General features: G+C 47.3%; 1 protein-coding gene across 8 annotated transcripts in view; it reads left to right on the top strand.

The window, feature by feature from the left end:
- LOC137225116 (kalirin) overlaps positions 1–15,547 on the top strand; it is a 460,124-nt gene that overhangs the window by 204,646 nt on the left and 239,931 nt on the right. For all 8 annotated transcript variants that reach the window (XM_067738655.1, XM_067738652.1, XM_067738654.1 and 5 more), the window contains exon 4: positions 11,997–12,189. In XM_067738655.1, the coding sequence (XP_067594756.1) occupies positions 11,997–12,189 (193 nt within the window). The remainder of the gene's footprint in view (positions 1–11,996; positions 12,190–15,547) is intronic.

Raw genomic sequence — 15,547 nt, 5'->3', positions numbered from 1 at the left:
ATCAGCCAGCCCATTTCTGGAACTCTCTTTGGGAGCTCCCTTCAGGCTGTGGCATGCTCCTTTGACTATCTGCAGGATGGCAAATCTTTGTTCCTTCAGAGGTTTTTTGGTTCTTGATGTTTAGAAAGTGTTTTGTTTAAAGATGACATTGAGCACAAGTCAGTATTGGGTGCAGAAGTCCTGCTGTGTTTTTTAGGCCACGGACCTGTCGCTTTACGGCCACACTTGGGAGTCAGGAATAATCTTGGGGCCTGAGTCTTTACCACACTCTGTCCAGTGATACAAAAGAGAATCAGCCACATCCTTGCCCCTGGCACAATTGCAATCAGAGTTTTTTAATTTGTTTGTTTAAACAGCTTCATTTGGGTGGAATTAGGCAGCAGACTTTAAAGTGGTGGGAAATGTAAACCTTCCTAACTTGGACTCCATTGTGCGGTCTCCCTGGCACGCTGACTGGGCAAGAGTTGGGTTTGCTTCTGGTAAAGTCGAGGGTGGGGAACAGGCAAGGGGGAGATCCTAGACCTGGAAATGGGCAAGGAAATCTCCAGAACCTTTACTGTAGTGGCACCTAACCATGGCTGTACGTTCACATCACCAGGGAAATTTTAAACAATGCTGAGCCCGAACCCCAGACCAATTAGTCAGAGTCTCCCCACTTTACAGAGAAGATATTGAGGCTTCAATCTAGGATAAAGGATCAGCTTTGACCTTTGCCCCCCCAGCCCCGGTATCACAGGTCAGAGGTACAGAGGCAAAAGATATGTTGTTAAATGAGTAGAAAAGACACAGATTGTTTGGAATAATCATGACCTGGAAAAGTAGACAGAGAGTGTCTTCCAGTAAAACAAAACAAAACAAAAAACAAGAAATGAAACATACAAAAACCTCTGGATGGATTAACATGGTTCCTGAAGAGGCTTTGATGGTAGCTGAACGGCCTCATGACCGAAAGCCAGCTGATGGTGGACAGTCATGTGTGAGCCTGCCAAGAGGTACAGGACAGGCACGGGAGCCCTCCCACCCCTCTGAAGTCCCCGCTTCTCCGTTCCGCATCCAGCCAAACAGGAGCCTCCACGTTGTGCAGGATGAGTTTGAGGACTGTCTGCGTGACTGAGCTCTCACTCGCTCACCACGCAACGTTCCCTCGAGTGGCTCATTTCTCTGTAAGGCACTGCCTCCTCCAGCTGGTTTGTACTGCTTCTGGTTATACCAGTAGAAAGCTTAAAACAGGTGCTGATGTGTCTTCACACGTCACCTCCTGCTGATTTCTGGTTGTTTAAGAAAGTGGGTGTGGTACAGTTTGGGGCAATCAGCAGAGAACTGCTAAGACCCAGACGTAGAGAGCGGACTTGAGCACACAGGGAGGGGGAAGGGTAAGCTGGGACAAAGTGAGAGAGTGGCACGAACATATATACACTACCAAATGTAAAACAGATAGCTAGTGGGAAGCAGCCGCATGGCACAGGGAGATCAGCTCGGTGCTTTGTGACCACCTAGAGGAGTGGGATAGGGAGCGTAGGAGGGAGACGCAAGAGGGAGGGGATATGGGGATATATGTATATGTATAGCTGATTCACTTTGTTATACAGCAGAAACGAACACACCATTATAAAGCAATTATACTCAGATAAAGATGTTAAAAAAAAAAAAAAGAATAACACGAAGGAGCAGAAAACAGGCTGACACAGATCAGTGTGATGGACAAAGTATCGAAACAAAATCTGGACCCTACAGCCATGGACTCTCCATGGCCTGACAGTGGCATGAGAACTCGGGCACAAATGGGTCAGGGCATCGTTTTCTCCTCAGAACTCCAAGGACATTGTTTGTTCCTCAAATTCTGAATGGAGAATTCAGCTCATAAAATGTTTTCAGGGAGGGCTTCCCTGGTGGCGCAGTGGTTGAGAGTCCACCTGCCGATGCAGGGGACACGGGTTCGTGCCCCGGTCCGGGAGGATCCCACATGCCGCGGAGCGCCTGGGCCCGTGAGCCATGGCCACTGAGCCTGCGTGTCCGGAGCCTGTGCTCCGCAACAGGAGAGGCCAAAACAGTGAGAGGCCCGCGTACCGCAAAAAAAAAAAAAAAAAAAATGTTTTCAGGGAGACATGGGTACAGCGCAGTTCTAGGGAAAGTGTGAAGTGGGCGACTTCTTGGGGCTACTCTTCCTTCTGCCGTTTTCTGGTTTCTGTTTGCTTGTGGTAAACTGTCTGCACACAGTGGTAAGACTTCTTCATCATCCTTCCAGTTCATCCTGCATTGCTGGGCCTCTTTACTCCTGGGGGGCCAGAGCTGTGTGTGGCAGGGCCCTGCTGCCCTTGTGCAGCAGGAAGTCCTCCATCTGTCTTGTCCTTGCTGTCCCTCACCCACTCCTCAGCGACTAGTCCAGCCCTCTACCCCAGTGTTCAGTTTGTCTCCTTCCCTGGACTACTTAGTGAATAGGTCTGATTTGAAAGCTACTTCTGCTCCATCACTACTCAAGTGCTGGGCCTTCCCGGGCCCCCAACACTAGGATTCTGACACCCTGTATACCGCAACTAGTACCAACTGAGCAGCCTCCAGCAACACACACTAAGCAGAAACCCTTGTGGCCCCTCCCCTGGTCTGCCGGCGTGGTGCTCATTGCCGATCGCTGCTCCCCCACCTGCCACCAGGATGGATCGATGTTACATTTATTTCAGCAGCTGTTTCAAGTGAGAATCTGCCACATATTCATAGGTATGGGGTAAATCTCAGGTGGCATCACAGGATTTGGGGTAAATGGGGTCAGGCCATCTCTGTGCTGCTGGAGTGAACAGGATGTTCCTCATTCCTGGGGAAGGAGCTTTAGCACTCAAAACAGTATATACCCTGAGCGTCCAAACCAGATTATTTGATGTCTCAGTTCCAGAGTTCTTGTGGCTTAATAGAAGACCTGAAATGGGCAGATTGACAACTGGATGTCTGACACAAATGGCTGAAACATCCACCCAACTGTGTGACTCTGAGCAAATTCCTTCCTCTGGAATTTGCTGCCCTCAGCTCTGAAATGAAGGATTAGCAGCAGTAAGCTTTAAAGTTTCTTCAGGCTCAAGCATTCTGTTTCTCTCTGAGGCAAGGTAGCATGACAGATACTGGAATCACACTAGATTCAAATATGATTTTACCTTCTTCTGGTGACTTTAGCAAGTTATTCAACCGCCCTTGGCCTCAGTTTCCTTAACTGTAGGGTGGGATAATAAGAGCAGCTACTTGTGAGTTTCATGTGAGGAATAAATAAGATAATGCGTATAAAACGCTTAGCAGGCATAGATTCTCATGTGCTCAATAAGATTAGCTTTATCATTAATATATGTTTATGTCCAATTTTAACTTAAAAAAATGGCCACTCCAAGTTTGGCTCTCGTTTTATATTTCTCTCCAGCTTAAGGTTTTGAGCTCCTCGAGATTTAGAGCCAGGTCTGGCTGCTGGTCTCCTGCACGCTTATGACTTCACTGTGCCACTTCCTTACTGTAATGGAGAATCAGCCCCCATACAGGCTCTTTTCCACCTTAGGACCTTTGCATAGGCTGTTCCCTCTGCCTGCGTTATTCTTTCTACAGCGTTCCCTTAACTAGGTCCTTCTCATAGTTTTGGTCTTTGTTTATATGTCATCTCCTCATAGTGGCCTGACCACCTGATAAGTTGTTAAGACTTATCACAGTTTGCATTTATTCTTTTTATCTAGCTAATGTCTTGTGTCCATCTCTCCCGCTAGTGCCTAGCACTGGGCCAGCCACAAAGTAAGTGCTCAATAAATATTTGTTAGATGAATAAATTAATGAATTAATGGATAATATGTTTATAGGACACCATATTATTTATGTCATATTATTATATGACACCATATTATTTATGAAGCCCCTTCATAACTAGGCTCTCATCATGAAGGCATATAAATCTCTGTAAGGGATACAGAAATTGATCAGCCAGAGCCTGGCTGTAGTTACCCCACACGTGACAGCTGCCATGCAGAGTAAGCACAAGGTTATGGCAGTGCATGGGAAGAGCCCTTATCCCAGTAGGGATGGAGTGGGATGGGGCAGGGGTCTGTCAGTGAGAGACTCCTTGGAGGAAGAGGCATGTGAGTTGAGCTTTGTGAGTAGAAGTTGCCGAGGCAAAGATGGGGTTGAGGTGGGCGAGCCCACAGGCATAGAGGGATGAGAGGCCATAACACAACATCAGGACTAATCACGATGTTAATAGAGGCATGGATAATATGCTGTTTGTTTTGGCAAGGGGAAGATCAGGGAAGACCCCAGGGAGAAGGTGACCTCTGAATCTGACCCCTTAGCCAGATGATAATGGGAAGTATCCAGTGTGGTTCACTGATGTGGCCTGGATGGAATCCAGAGAGATGATCTGAGCTTCACTGAGCCAGGAGCCTGGGGAGGAGCTGAGGGAGCAGGGAAGTGGTAGTTGGGTCCCTGAGGCCAGACCTGTAACCCAGGGTAAAGCCCTGGCCTGTGGTTGTCACCAACAGGTACTCTGCCCTGCTGTCCAGGTCCCAGAGCAACCTTTAGCTCGAGACACTGGTACCTTAATCCCTGCTCCCTGAGCTAAGGCCATTGAGTCTTCTAATGTGTGAAACAGGACTGGGAAATAACAGTGGCTAAGATAGAGGAGGCAGATCCACAGGCCAGCAAGCAGACAGGTCATGTGAGTATGTGCATGAAGGCACTGAAGGCTTCCTCCAAAGGCACTTGAAAGTGTTATAAACCACAGTAACAACTGTATCTAATAAAACCGCTTTGGGGGACTGGGTTTAACGGTGGGCTGCTAAACTGTGATCTCTGCCAGCATGTGGGGGGGGCGGCGCTAGGAGTGCAGAGGGTCAGGGATGCCATGCCTCTTCCTCATTGTCCACATGGAGGCCCTCCTGACCTGGGAACATCCTCACAGAGTTCTCAGCCCAGTGGGTCAGGAGATGGCTCTGGGGCATCAGATGTGGGCAGGATCCACAGGGACCCAGAGAGGCACCCAGAACTTGCCCGGAAGTTTAAGTGAGGCTGCCAGGTCAGGTGTATGATAAGAAGCAGAGAGGGAAGCTCGGGAAGGCAGATCTCCAGCGGGCATCTGGTTGAGCATAGATAGCTATATTGGGGAGGGCAGCCACCAGGCCCTTCAGGGAAAGTCTCTCTAGGCTCACAGAGGAGGAGCTCGGTCTTTGCAAAAAGAACCAGAGAAATGCACTTCGAGGCCAGAACTCCCACAAGCCTGGGCTTGCAATAAATGACTCCCTTCAAGAGAGCATGAGGCGGGCTTCCCTGGTGGCGCAGTGGTTGAGAGTCCGCCTACCGATGCAGGGGACACGGGTTCGTGCCCCGGTCCGGGAAGATCCCACGTGCCGCGGAGCGGCTGGGCCCATGAGCCATGGCCACTGAGCCTGTGCGTCCGGAGCCTGTGCTCCGCAACGGGAGAGGCCACAGCAGTAAGAAGCCCACGTACCGCACAAAAAAAAAAAAAAAAAAAAAAAGAGCATGAGGCTATGGAGAGAGCAACCCACTAATACTTTTGACAGACTTGTGTATAGCAAAGCTGTTGGCCCACCTGGCAAGCACTGTTCTGACTGCACAGTTGTGTGCTACCTCCTGTTTATTAATGCCGGTCCTCATCTGATGTAGACAAAGTGTGTATCATTAAACTCTCACAAACCACACCTATGAGAGTCTAGGTGTTGTCCTTGGATCACCTAGGGAGACTCCTGGGCCTCATCCCAGACTGATTTTCATCAGAATATCTGAAAGGGGTCGCTGAAATCATCATTTTAAACAAGGGTCCTGGGTGATGATGAAGTCAGTAAAGTTCGAGAAGCGTCAGCATCAAGTGGCACAACGCTGTTTCGAGGTAGCACGGGCTTGCTGAGTGCAAACAGCCCCAGTGACGTGATGAACAAAAGAGTAAATGGTATAGAGCTGAGTACAAGAACTATCTGGTCAGTCATCCAGTCACTCAGTATACATTATGTCCTGGGCCCGAGAGCCCCTGAGAGTCCATCAAACAGTTCACAGTTGGAAGGGACCGTAATTTATCACAGAGGATGAGAAGCTGGCCAAGGGGGCCCAGGTCTCAAGCCCCCGTCGGGAAGCTAGTGGGGCAGGGGGGAAGGTGCAGTGGCTGCCTCTCTCTAAATCGGGGGGCATGGGAGATAGAGAGGGTCGCTCACCCTCCTTTCCCCTCCTTAGGTGGATTTGAAGGCCTGCTGCTCCAATCCTCACCATACACAATGCAAATTCTGCCCCTGAAAATTTAATTTGGGCTAAGAAATATCACTGAAAAGGTAAATAACCCAAAGGGAAAAGGAAGGCTGCCTGTTAGTTATGTTCCAGTGTAAATTGGTTTGCTGCGGCTGCTCCCCATGTGAGCACACTGAGTGAGACGAAGGGAGGTCTGGGGGCATGGAGGCTTGGGGAAGAGGGGGGCTGGGGGCAGCCAAAGAGCAGGGTGTGGACCCTGGTTGTTTCTGGAGTCAGGGAGACAGGGCCAGGGGAGGGTGTGTACCAAATGCCACCTCTGATGATCCTGACACTTCCTCCCATCATCTCAGAGACCAACCAGGAAGACTGCTTCCCTGCTCCACCCATGTCCTGCCCCAGCACCCACTGACACTGCCCTGACCAGCCGGACCAAGGCCTCTTAGCGGCCAAGCGCAATAGTTCTCATCTCAGCTCATGACCTACCTCTCTGCGTCCTTTGACGCTGTAGTTCCTCCTTGAAATCCTCTCCTCCCTGATTTCTTTTCCACTCCTCTCCCGGTTTTATCTAACTTCTCTGCATTTGTTCCTCAGGCTCATCTCCTTTCTCCTCCCATCTCTTAAAATTGATATGCCCATCAGTTCTATACTGGACTCAGAAGGTTCTTTTCATCTTACGTGTCTTCACTGGGTGATCTCACTCACTTCTGTGCATATCTACTGCCACAGTTCATGGATTTATTCATTCAGCAAGTGTTATTGAACACCTACTATGTGCCAGGCACAGTATGACTCCCAAGTCAAAATTTACAACCCAGATTCCTCTTTTAATCTCCAGACTATATTTCAAATTGCCTTCAGAATTTCATATATGTATGAAATGTATGTATGTATGACTGTGGCTCTGTTTCTTGAGACAGGGATTCAGGTACAGATGATTTACTAAGGGCATGATCTTTAGGAAAGACCCATAAGGGAGTCAGAGGAGCAGAGTAGGAAGGGGTAGGACTGAGCAAGGCTGTGGTCTCAGATGAAATCTAGCTGGAGGCTGACTGGGGGAGTGAGAAGCCTCTGGAGCATAAGTCACACTTCAGAGTTACCCCGCCTTGAGGGAAGGGCACCCCTGTATAAGAGAAGCACTGGCCCCCTGGGGCGGGGGTATAACTGCCCAGGCATCCTTTGGAAAAGGTAAGTCAGCCAAAGGTAAGTCTCCTGACATGGTCTCAGGCATAAGCTGATTGCTGCAGCACATATGGAACTGGGAGCTGGGCACAGTGGTCAATAAAGAGGCCCTGCGGGGGACACCAACTATGTCTCCTCCAGCAGCTAAGACTCACGTAGTACAGATCCGTGCCCAGCACCATTGTAAGTGCTTTATGGGTATTAACAAATTTAACCTCTAAAGTAACCCTGTAATGTAGTTACTGTTATTCACATTTTACAGCACCGAGGTTAAAAGTAACTTGCCTAAGGTTTCTTGATAGGTAAATGATGGAGCCGGGATTCAGATCGAGGAGGGTTGGCTCTAGATTCCATACCCTTAACTACCACTCCTCCTTCCTCAGTGTATTGAGTCTTAGCCTGGCCCGGGCACTGTGGGCACTGGGTAGTGAAATCAGTACAAACAGCCCTGCCCTCATCGAGGTTACTTTCCAGTGAGGGAAAATGGACAGTGAATAAGTAAAATACATGACCCGAATGGTACTAAGTGCTAAAGAGACCAATAAATCAGGGAAGGGAGGTAGGGAGTGCTAGGTGACAGTGCAGCTATAAATCGGGTGGCCCAAGGAAGACTTCACTTAAGAGGCATTTTAGTCCAAAGGAGGAGGTTTCTCTGCTTCTGTTCTCCTGCTCAGTCTGCTTGACCCTGGTTTACTCTCCCTCTGCACAGCTGCAGGGTAACCTTCCCAAATCACTTGCTCACGTTCCATCCCTGAATGACACCCTTCAGTGGTTCCTGATTGCCCTTAGGATAAATGCACCGCTTCTGCCATGGTACAAGGAGCGTCCTGACTTGAGGCCTGCTTCCACTCCTGCCTCTTCTCTGGAAGCCCTGCTTCTACCGTTGCAATGCCCAGGCAGGGCAGGAGTACAAATGGAAACCCACGTACCCTATATCTAAATATTGAAAATTAATACAGCAAGCTAACGAACTGTTAGATAAAATGTGTTCTACCCTGCCACCTTGACAAACATACCTTCACAGCGACCTAGGAGGCCAGCTTCAGATTCAGGTTTGTTGGACCCCTGGGTTCCATGCTAGAACTCGGCAGTGCAGGGAGCTCTGCCTACCTTCTCACAGCCCAGCTGTGTCTCCCACTGCGGGGGTCCTCATGCGTGCACGTGGACTCCCAGCTCGCACATGCATGTTTTAGCCACACCTCAGGCCGAGGTGCTCATACTGGTGGCGTTCCTTACCCTTGAGGAATTGGACTTGGGAGAGAGGCACACATGGGCCAAGGAAGCAGGTAAAGACCTTTGAGCTGAGAATTTTAGGGTTTCGGGTACAAGGAACTTGGTCTAGAAAAGGATGGGGGCAGCATGGTCTCTTTCTGTCAAGTGTCCTCGTTCCCTGGGGGGAGGGTGTGCAAGAGGAGGGTCGGAGCCCAGAGTAGGGCTCTCTGAAGCATTCAGACAGCAGTTCCTCATCACTCTGCCTCTCGCCCCTGTGCCTAAACCAAAGTGAATTACTTGAACTTTCTGAATATGCCATGCTCTTTTGCTTCTGTGATTGTGCAGACTGCAGAGTGGAGGTCATCCACTTGGATTCTTTGCCCTGATTTCCCCCATCTCCTATGAGCTCCCTAATCTCGTCCCCTCATCATGACCCTTCACCCCACACCCAGTCACAAAAAGACCACACCTAGTGGCAACATGGTGGGTCACATTATATAGTGACCTGAGCTTGGGCTTTTGGAGTCAGTGGTCGTGGTTTGGACTCTGTGCTAGGTACTTACCAGTCATGTGACCTTAGGCAAATTCTGTGCCTCAGTGTCATCATCTCTTACATGGTGATAACCATGCCAGGTTTATCCATCTTGAGGATAAAATGAAATAACGTATGTCAAGTGCCCAGCCACCATCCCTGGCACAATAAGTATGCGATGAAAAGTTCTTTTCCCTCCTCCAGCTATGTTCCTTGTTTCAAACCAAACACAGAAAGCACCTTGGTAGATTAGCTGTTTTCACAGAAAGATGCCAATTAGGTTATCTCTCAGCATTCAGCCCCTGGGCCTCTTTCCCCATCTCCTGAGCTAGTGAGAACTTCCTAGAGAGAATTAGTACCTTATTTCTCTTTTAGTTGTCAGAAGTCATTCGTTAATAGAGTGTAAGCTATTCCTGATGACCACATTTAGATGCTGGGATAGTCAAGCTCCAGCTCTTGGTAGCAACAGTGACTCTTTGTTGTTAGGGACAGGGTTTCGTCATGTCAGTACAATTATGGTAACAGCGATGGAGCCTGAGGAGCAGGTGAGCAAGGAAGTCGGTCATCTCTAAGGGAAGGGAAGACCCACAGTTACCGTGCAGTGCCTGGCATAAGTGCGTGTGCAACAAATGTGAGTCAGGCTAAATGAAACTAAGCTCAGTGAGAAAAGCCATTAAACTGCCATAGAAAAATAGGTAAAAGAAATGGTCAGGTTAAGTCACGGAAGAAATTCTGATAGGCCAATAAGCTATAGCCAGTAATCAAAGGAATGCAAATTTAAATGTAATGCCATATTTTTCTTGGAAAATTGGCAAAGATTTAAAAAATTCAGTGACCAGTGCTGATGAGGATACAGTAAAGGGGCGGCGGTGGGTACTCTCAGCATTGCTGGTAGATATATAAGCTGCTGTGCCCTTCTGTAAAGCAATAATGAGGATGATTTAAAAAAGCTGTGGTGTAGGTATTAGATGGACTATGTGTCATTAAATATAACTGTTTCAAAGTAATGTTAGACATGAGAAAAAATTCTGTGTTACAATGAAAGGTAGAACACTATATGGTATACAAATTACATGTACAAAAAAGACTGGAAGGAAATAGGCCTGAGTATTATAAATCCCTACCATTAGTATCTCGTATACAGATTTTTGAATATTCTAACTTTTCTATAATTACTGGGTATTTTCTCATAATGGGAAAGAAATTCTGTAATTTAAGAAAAAGGCGCATTGGTTTCAGACAATAAGGTAGAGAGAATTATTTATGGAAGACCCTGGCCACTTACTGACTCAATAAGTGTCAGAGAAGGAGAAGAGGTAACTCCTTTCCTTTGGGATATAGGATTTGTGGAGAAACAAAAGGCTCAGCTTTCCGCCTTGCTGAGTCTAATCCTTTGTGTCAACAAGAAGAAATGGAAAGAGTGTCTCTCCTCACCTGGCGAGTTTCCTGTGTAACTGGGAGGCCCAGTACGCTGCCTTATGCTTGAGACATTCGCACAATCACAGGAGCTGTGGTCTCTTCAAAAGTCTGTGACATTTTCATCACTGGCTGAGATTTGAGAATGAAGCCTGAAACAGGGTTTTGTTTCCTTTTGTAGCCTAAATCCTCCCATTGTGGCCTTACCTCCAGTAGCTATAAGCGATTGGTAGGTGGCGGTGCACGACTGTGGGGCATGCAACATGCACAGGGCTTTAAGCTAGTACAGTCTGGGTAATAGGAAATTAAGCCAAACAACCTAAGGAAATGCTACACCGGTATTTATATAAACATGTGAATTAACCAAAGTCCATTTTGAGTTAGAAAATAAATACACAGGTTAAATAAATGAAGGATAGAAGGAAAGCCCTCTAACTACCAAAACATAGACTTTCTTCCAAATTGAGGTGTTATAACTGTTTTGATCTTTGTTTTTTTTTTTTCTTTCAATTCTTAGGAGTTATAAAGTCCCAAGTGTTTAAATAAACTTTGCTACTTAATAAGTTATGTCGCAACGCCTTGATTCACTTAGCCCGATTAGTTTCTGGTTTTCAAGGTGGTCACTGTCACTTCATCTGGCCTTGATTTCAAGAGTAGTCTCCCCTGTCTTAACTTCCTGAAATGTGCCTTCTTATACCCTGACTCTTATAATGGAAGTACATGAGACAATGGGACCACATCCACTGTCTAATCAGTCCCACCCTTGTGGCCATCTGAGAGTAATCAGCGTGGCTCGGCAACCTGAGTTTTTCAAAGTTGACATACAATTTGAACTACAAGTAATACATCTTAAATACAATGATGTTATCAATACCTTGTGTACCATCTCTAATTAATTGGTAGAATTGGCCTAGACCCCTTTATTGAAAAAGATTCTTTGGCCCAGGTTGGGTTCAGTGGTAAAGCATAGCAGTGGCTGCCGTTGATGTGGGCCCGGGGAAGGACAGCGTTCATGCCAAGGACTTTCCATCGCAGATCTAAGGGCAGCAGCATCCCTGACTCTAGAGAGCTTGTATTCAAATGGAGAAAATATGATTCAACCCAGGAGCAAGAGGGAGAGACAAGAATTAAAAGAAAATCAAACATAATAGTGAATACCGAAACTGTAAACGTCCCAACAAGTGCTATTGACTACAGGGAAAGCTGAGTTACTTGCTAAGTGCTGGGAGAAGGCAGATGACCTTGGTCAGATGGGGTTAATCTCGAAAGGTTTTCTGAGGCAGTACATTTTGAGTTGGATTGCAAGGCAGCCAGGAGACCTGGTGTGAAGTTGGAAGGTTGGTCCAGATAAAGAGGAATGCAGGTTTCCAGATGCTTTTTGACTGTGTACTCCAAAGTCTCAGTGGCCCAGAGTGACCGTGCCTGACCTCTGACCTCCCCACAGTGAGGACGTGTGCAAACGTGGCTTCACCGTCATCATCGACATGCGAGGCTCCAAGTGGGACCTCATCAAGCCCCTCCTCAAGACGCTGCAGGAAGCCTTTCCAGCCGAGATCCATGTGGCCCTCATCATCAAACCCGACAACTTCTGGCAGAAACAGAAGACCAACTTTGGCAGCTCCAAATTCATCTTCGAGGTGAGGCCGACCTCTCTCTTAGCTCCCGTTTTCCTTCCCCTTCTGCCACCCACCCATTTCTCACCTGCACTTCTCCACCTTCCTACCGTCCCCAACATGTCAGGGGCTGATAATTCAGGATTCCTTGGCCACTGTGGCCTTGCCAGTGAGAGTCTCAGAAGGAATAAGAGGCTCCTGCGATTGTCCCAAGGGCACAGAGTCATTAGGCAGTCCTGTTACTACTGATGAGTATAAATCAGAGCAATTGTTTCTGGGGGACAACTTTGTAATTTGGGTCAAATGCCTTAAAAAGAGTTTATATCCACTGATCTCTCAATTCTCCTTCTAGGAAAATATTTTTAATATAAAAATTAAAACAGAAAGATGAAGAACTAATGATAACTATAAACAAAAAATGTCTACAAGGATATTCATCACAGTGTTTTTTGCAATAATATACACATATGTATACACAAATATTTACATGTATGCATGTCTATACATGCACATATGTATAGTTCGTATCCTAAATATCCATTAATTGGGGCAGCATTAATACACAAATACTATGAAGCCATTAAAAATCATATTTAGAACAATAGTGTCATTGAAAAATGCACATGATATATTGTTTTTAAAAAGACAAGTTATAGGGCTTCCCTGGTGGCGCAGTGGTTAAGAATCCACCTGCCAATGCTGGGGACACGGGTTCGAGCCCTGGTCTGGGAAGATCTCACATGCCACAGAGCAGCTAAGCCCGTGCGCCACAAATACTGAACCCACGTGCCACAACTACTGAAGCCTGCGCGCCTAGAGCCCGTGCTGCACAACAAGAGAAGCCACTGCAGTGAGAAGGCTGCACACCTCAACGAAGAGCAGCCCCCGCTCGCCGCAACTAGAGAAAGCCCATGCGCAGCAATGAAGACCCAACACAGCCAAAAATAAATAAATAAAATAAACAATTTTTTTTTAATTTATGAAAGAAAAAGACTTTATAAAACAGTATGGGCAATATAATCTGAAGTTGGTTTTTAAGAGTATAGTATATGGAGAGGAAGACTGAGAGATACATGAAAATGGTTAACAGTGTTTTATTTGAGGTGGCTGGATTATGTTTTTCTACTTTCTTTTGACAATTTTGTATTACTTTTATACTCAGCAAAAACATGTTTTTTAACTTGATTTTTCTAGAGGCCATATGTGTCCCCTGAGAATTTTTAATGACAACACATTAAATCAATGATTTAGGAACCTTTGTTCCAGCCAAATCCGAGCTGTTCTCCTTTCTCGGAACTCTGGCCCCCATCTGCAAGAGGACGAACCCTGTGTACGTGTGTGTTGGAAAGGCAGACCTGCTCTTAATCTAGCAGCAACTTCTGATTCTGGACGTTTGTCTCCAGGGGCCGGGAGCGCCTTTGTGTGGGGTGGTGGCCCCAAAAGGTTGTGAGCACAGCAACCTGACCACCTGAGAAGCAGTTCTCTGTGTAAATAACACGAGAAATTTGACTTGGTGTAAGAACAGTTAACTCTCATGCTCCCCCAGAACCCCTTCCCAATGCTAGGAGTCCTGTAGGGAAATAAATGCTTTGTGTATTTTTTGGTTTGTTTGTACAGAAGCGGTGACAACAGGCCTATAAATTTATTAGCTGAAGCGACTGGAAACAATCTTTCCAAGTCTTGAAACTTTTGCTTCAGCCTAGCTGCCCAGTATTTCCCATCTCCCTGCACCTCCTTCACCCCAAATTGAGCACGCTTGTCTTTGCCTCCTAAACAAGAAGAGCAGGAGACAGAGGTGGGGGCTTCCAACTCAGAAGAATATTTATGGCGTAGTGTTTTATAAAGAGCAGATGCAGTACTTAGTGCAGACCGAGATGGTAGGTGCTACAGAGATGAGAGTCCAGGCTTGTTCAATGGCAGATACTTAATGAATAGTTAGTGAATAATCATGGGAGACTTCCTGGAAGTGGTCAACTTTGAGCCAAATTCAAAGGGGAAAGGGCTGTAACACAGGGCTTTTCAGGGTTTAATGCGCAGATTCTCCTGGGGATCTTGTTAAAAACAGATCCTGACCCAGAAGGTCTAGGTGGGGCCTGAGATCCTGCATTTCTAACAGGCTCCCAGGTGGTGTCCATGTTGCTGGTTTGAGGGCTGCATTTTGAGTTGCAGGGATCTGGATCAGCAGAGGCTTGTGCCACTGGTTGCACATTAGGAGCGTTTAAAATCACCCCTGCCCAAGCTCCAGTCCAGGCCAACTAAATCAGAGTTTCTAGGGGTGGGGCTTGAGCGTCAGTGTTTTTTTAAACTCCCCAAGGGACTCTGATGAGTTTGAGAACCCCTGTTTCAGACACAGGCAGCTCCTTCCTGTGCCTTTGGAAGGAGATAGAAGGAAAAGGGGAGAAGAGGAGGCGATGCCCGGAGAGCAGCAAGACAGAGGGAGACGAACTGCTTTTAAGGGTTCCAGTAAGGATGCAGCCCTCAGATCGTCCTGATGAGCACTCACAGGGGCTGAGCACGTGCTCCATGCTGGTGCCCTCGGCGCTTTACACACCGTCAGGTTTAATTCCAGCACAGCCCGAGGAGAAAAGCATTATTACCTCCATTAGACAGAGGACGAAACAACGGCTCTGCGAACTTAGTTTGCCCGGTTCACACAATTAGTAAGTATAGGGCTGGACCCCGAATCCAGATATTTCTCTAGTAGCCTCTCCTTCTCCAGCAGAGAGAATCGAGAAATCCTGTAGGAAAGAAACAATCTTTCTTGGTACGTCGGGGTGGTTGCCTGTGCCGTCATTTGCTGCTCTGTGTCCTGGAGACAAACATTCTCCACTCTGCTCTCCAAGAGAGAGAGACTCCCTGTCCCCCGAGCCACCCGAGTTCACTGCATCAGAGAAGGGCATCTGCTTGTGGGAAGAGGCAGGAAGATCGCCTCTGAGACCCTTGCAGCCCAAGACTGACCCACACTGCTTAATCCAACCATGAGGATATCCTAGGTTTTAAAGCTATTGAGAACTAGACCCCCTAAAATTAGATTCAGTCTGTTCTTCCAGCTTCTGATTCTAGCATCCTGAGCCGTGTTGTGGCAGACTTGGGGATGGGAAGGAGGAAGATGAGAGCAGTAGGAACATAAAGGCAGTCTTCCCTTCAATGGCAAATGGTGAGCAGGCGGAGAGGCTCTTTGAACCAGTAAGCCGGTCTTTTGAAACTGCCAATCTTAGCTGACCAGGGGGCTGCCTGCTCTCCCATTTGCCCTTTCCCAGGCAGGCTGTGGTCATTATTATATGGACTTATCTTGGCTTTTCCCCTTGACTTTCTCTCTTCTGCCTACGGCTGCCCTGGGGTCTTCCCCTGACTTGCCGCAGCATCACTGAGTTTCCCTCTC

Source organism: Pseudorca crassidens, chromosome 5 (assembly GCF_039906515.1).
Source record: "Pseudorca crassidens isolate mPseCra1 chromosome 5, mPseCra1.hap1, whole genome shotgun sequence".
Lineage (NCBI taxonomy): Eukaryota > Metazoa > Chordata > Mammalia > Artiodactyla > Delphinidae > Pseudorca > Pseudorca crassidens.
This window is presented reverse-complemented; position numbering and strand designations above follow the sequence as displayed.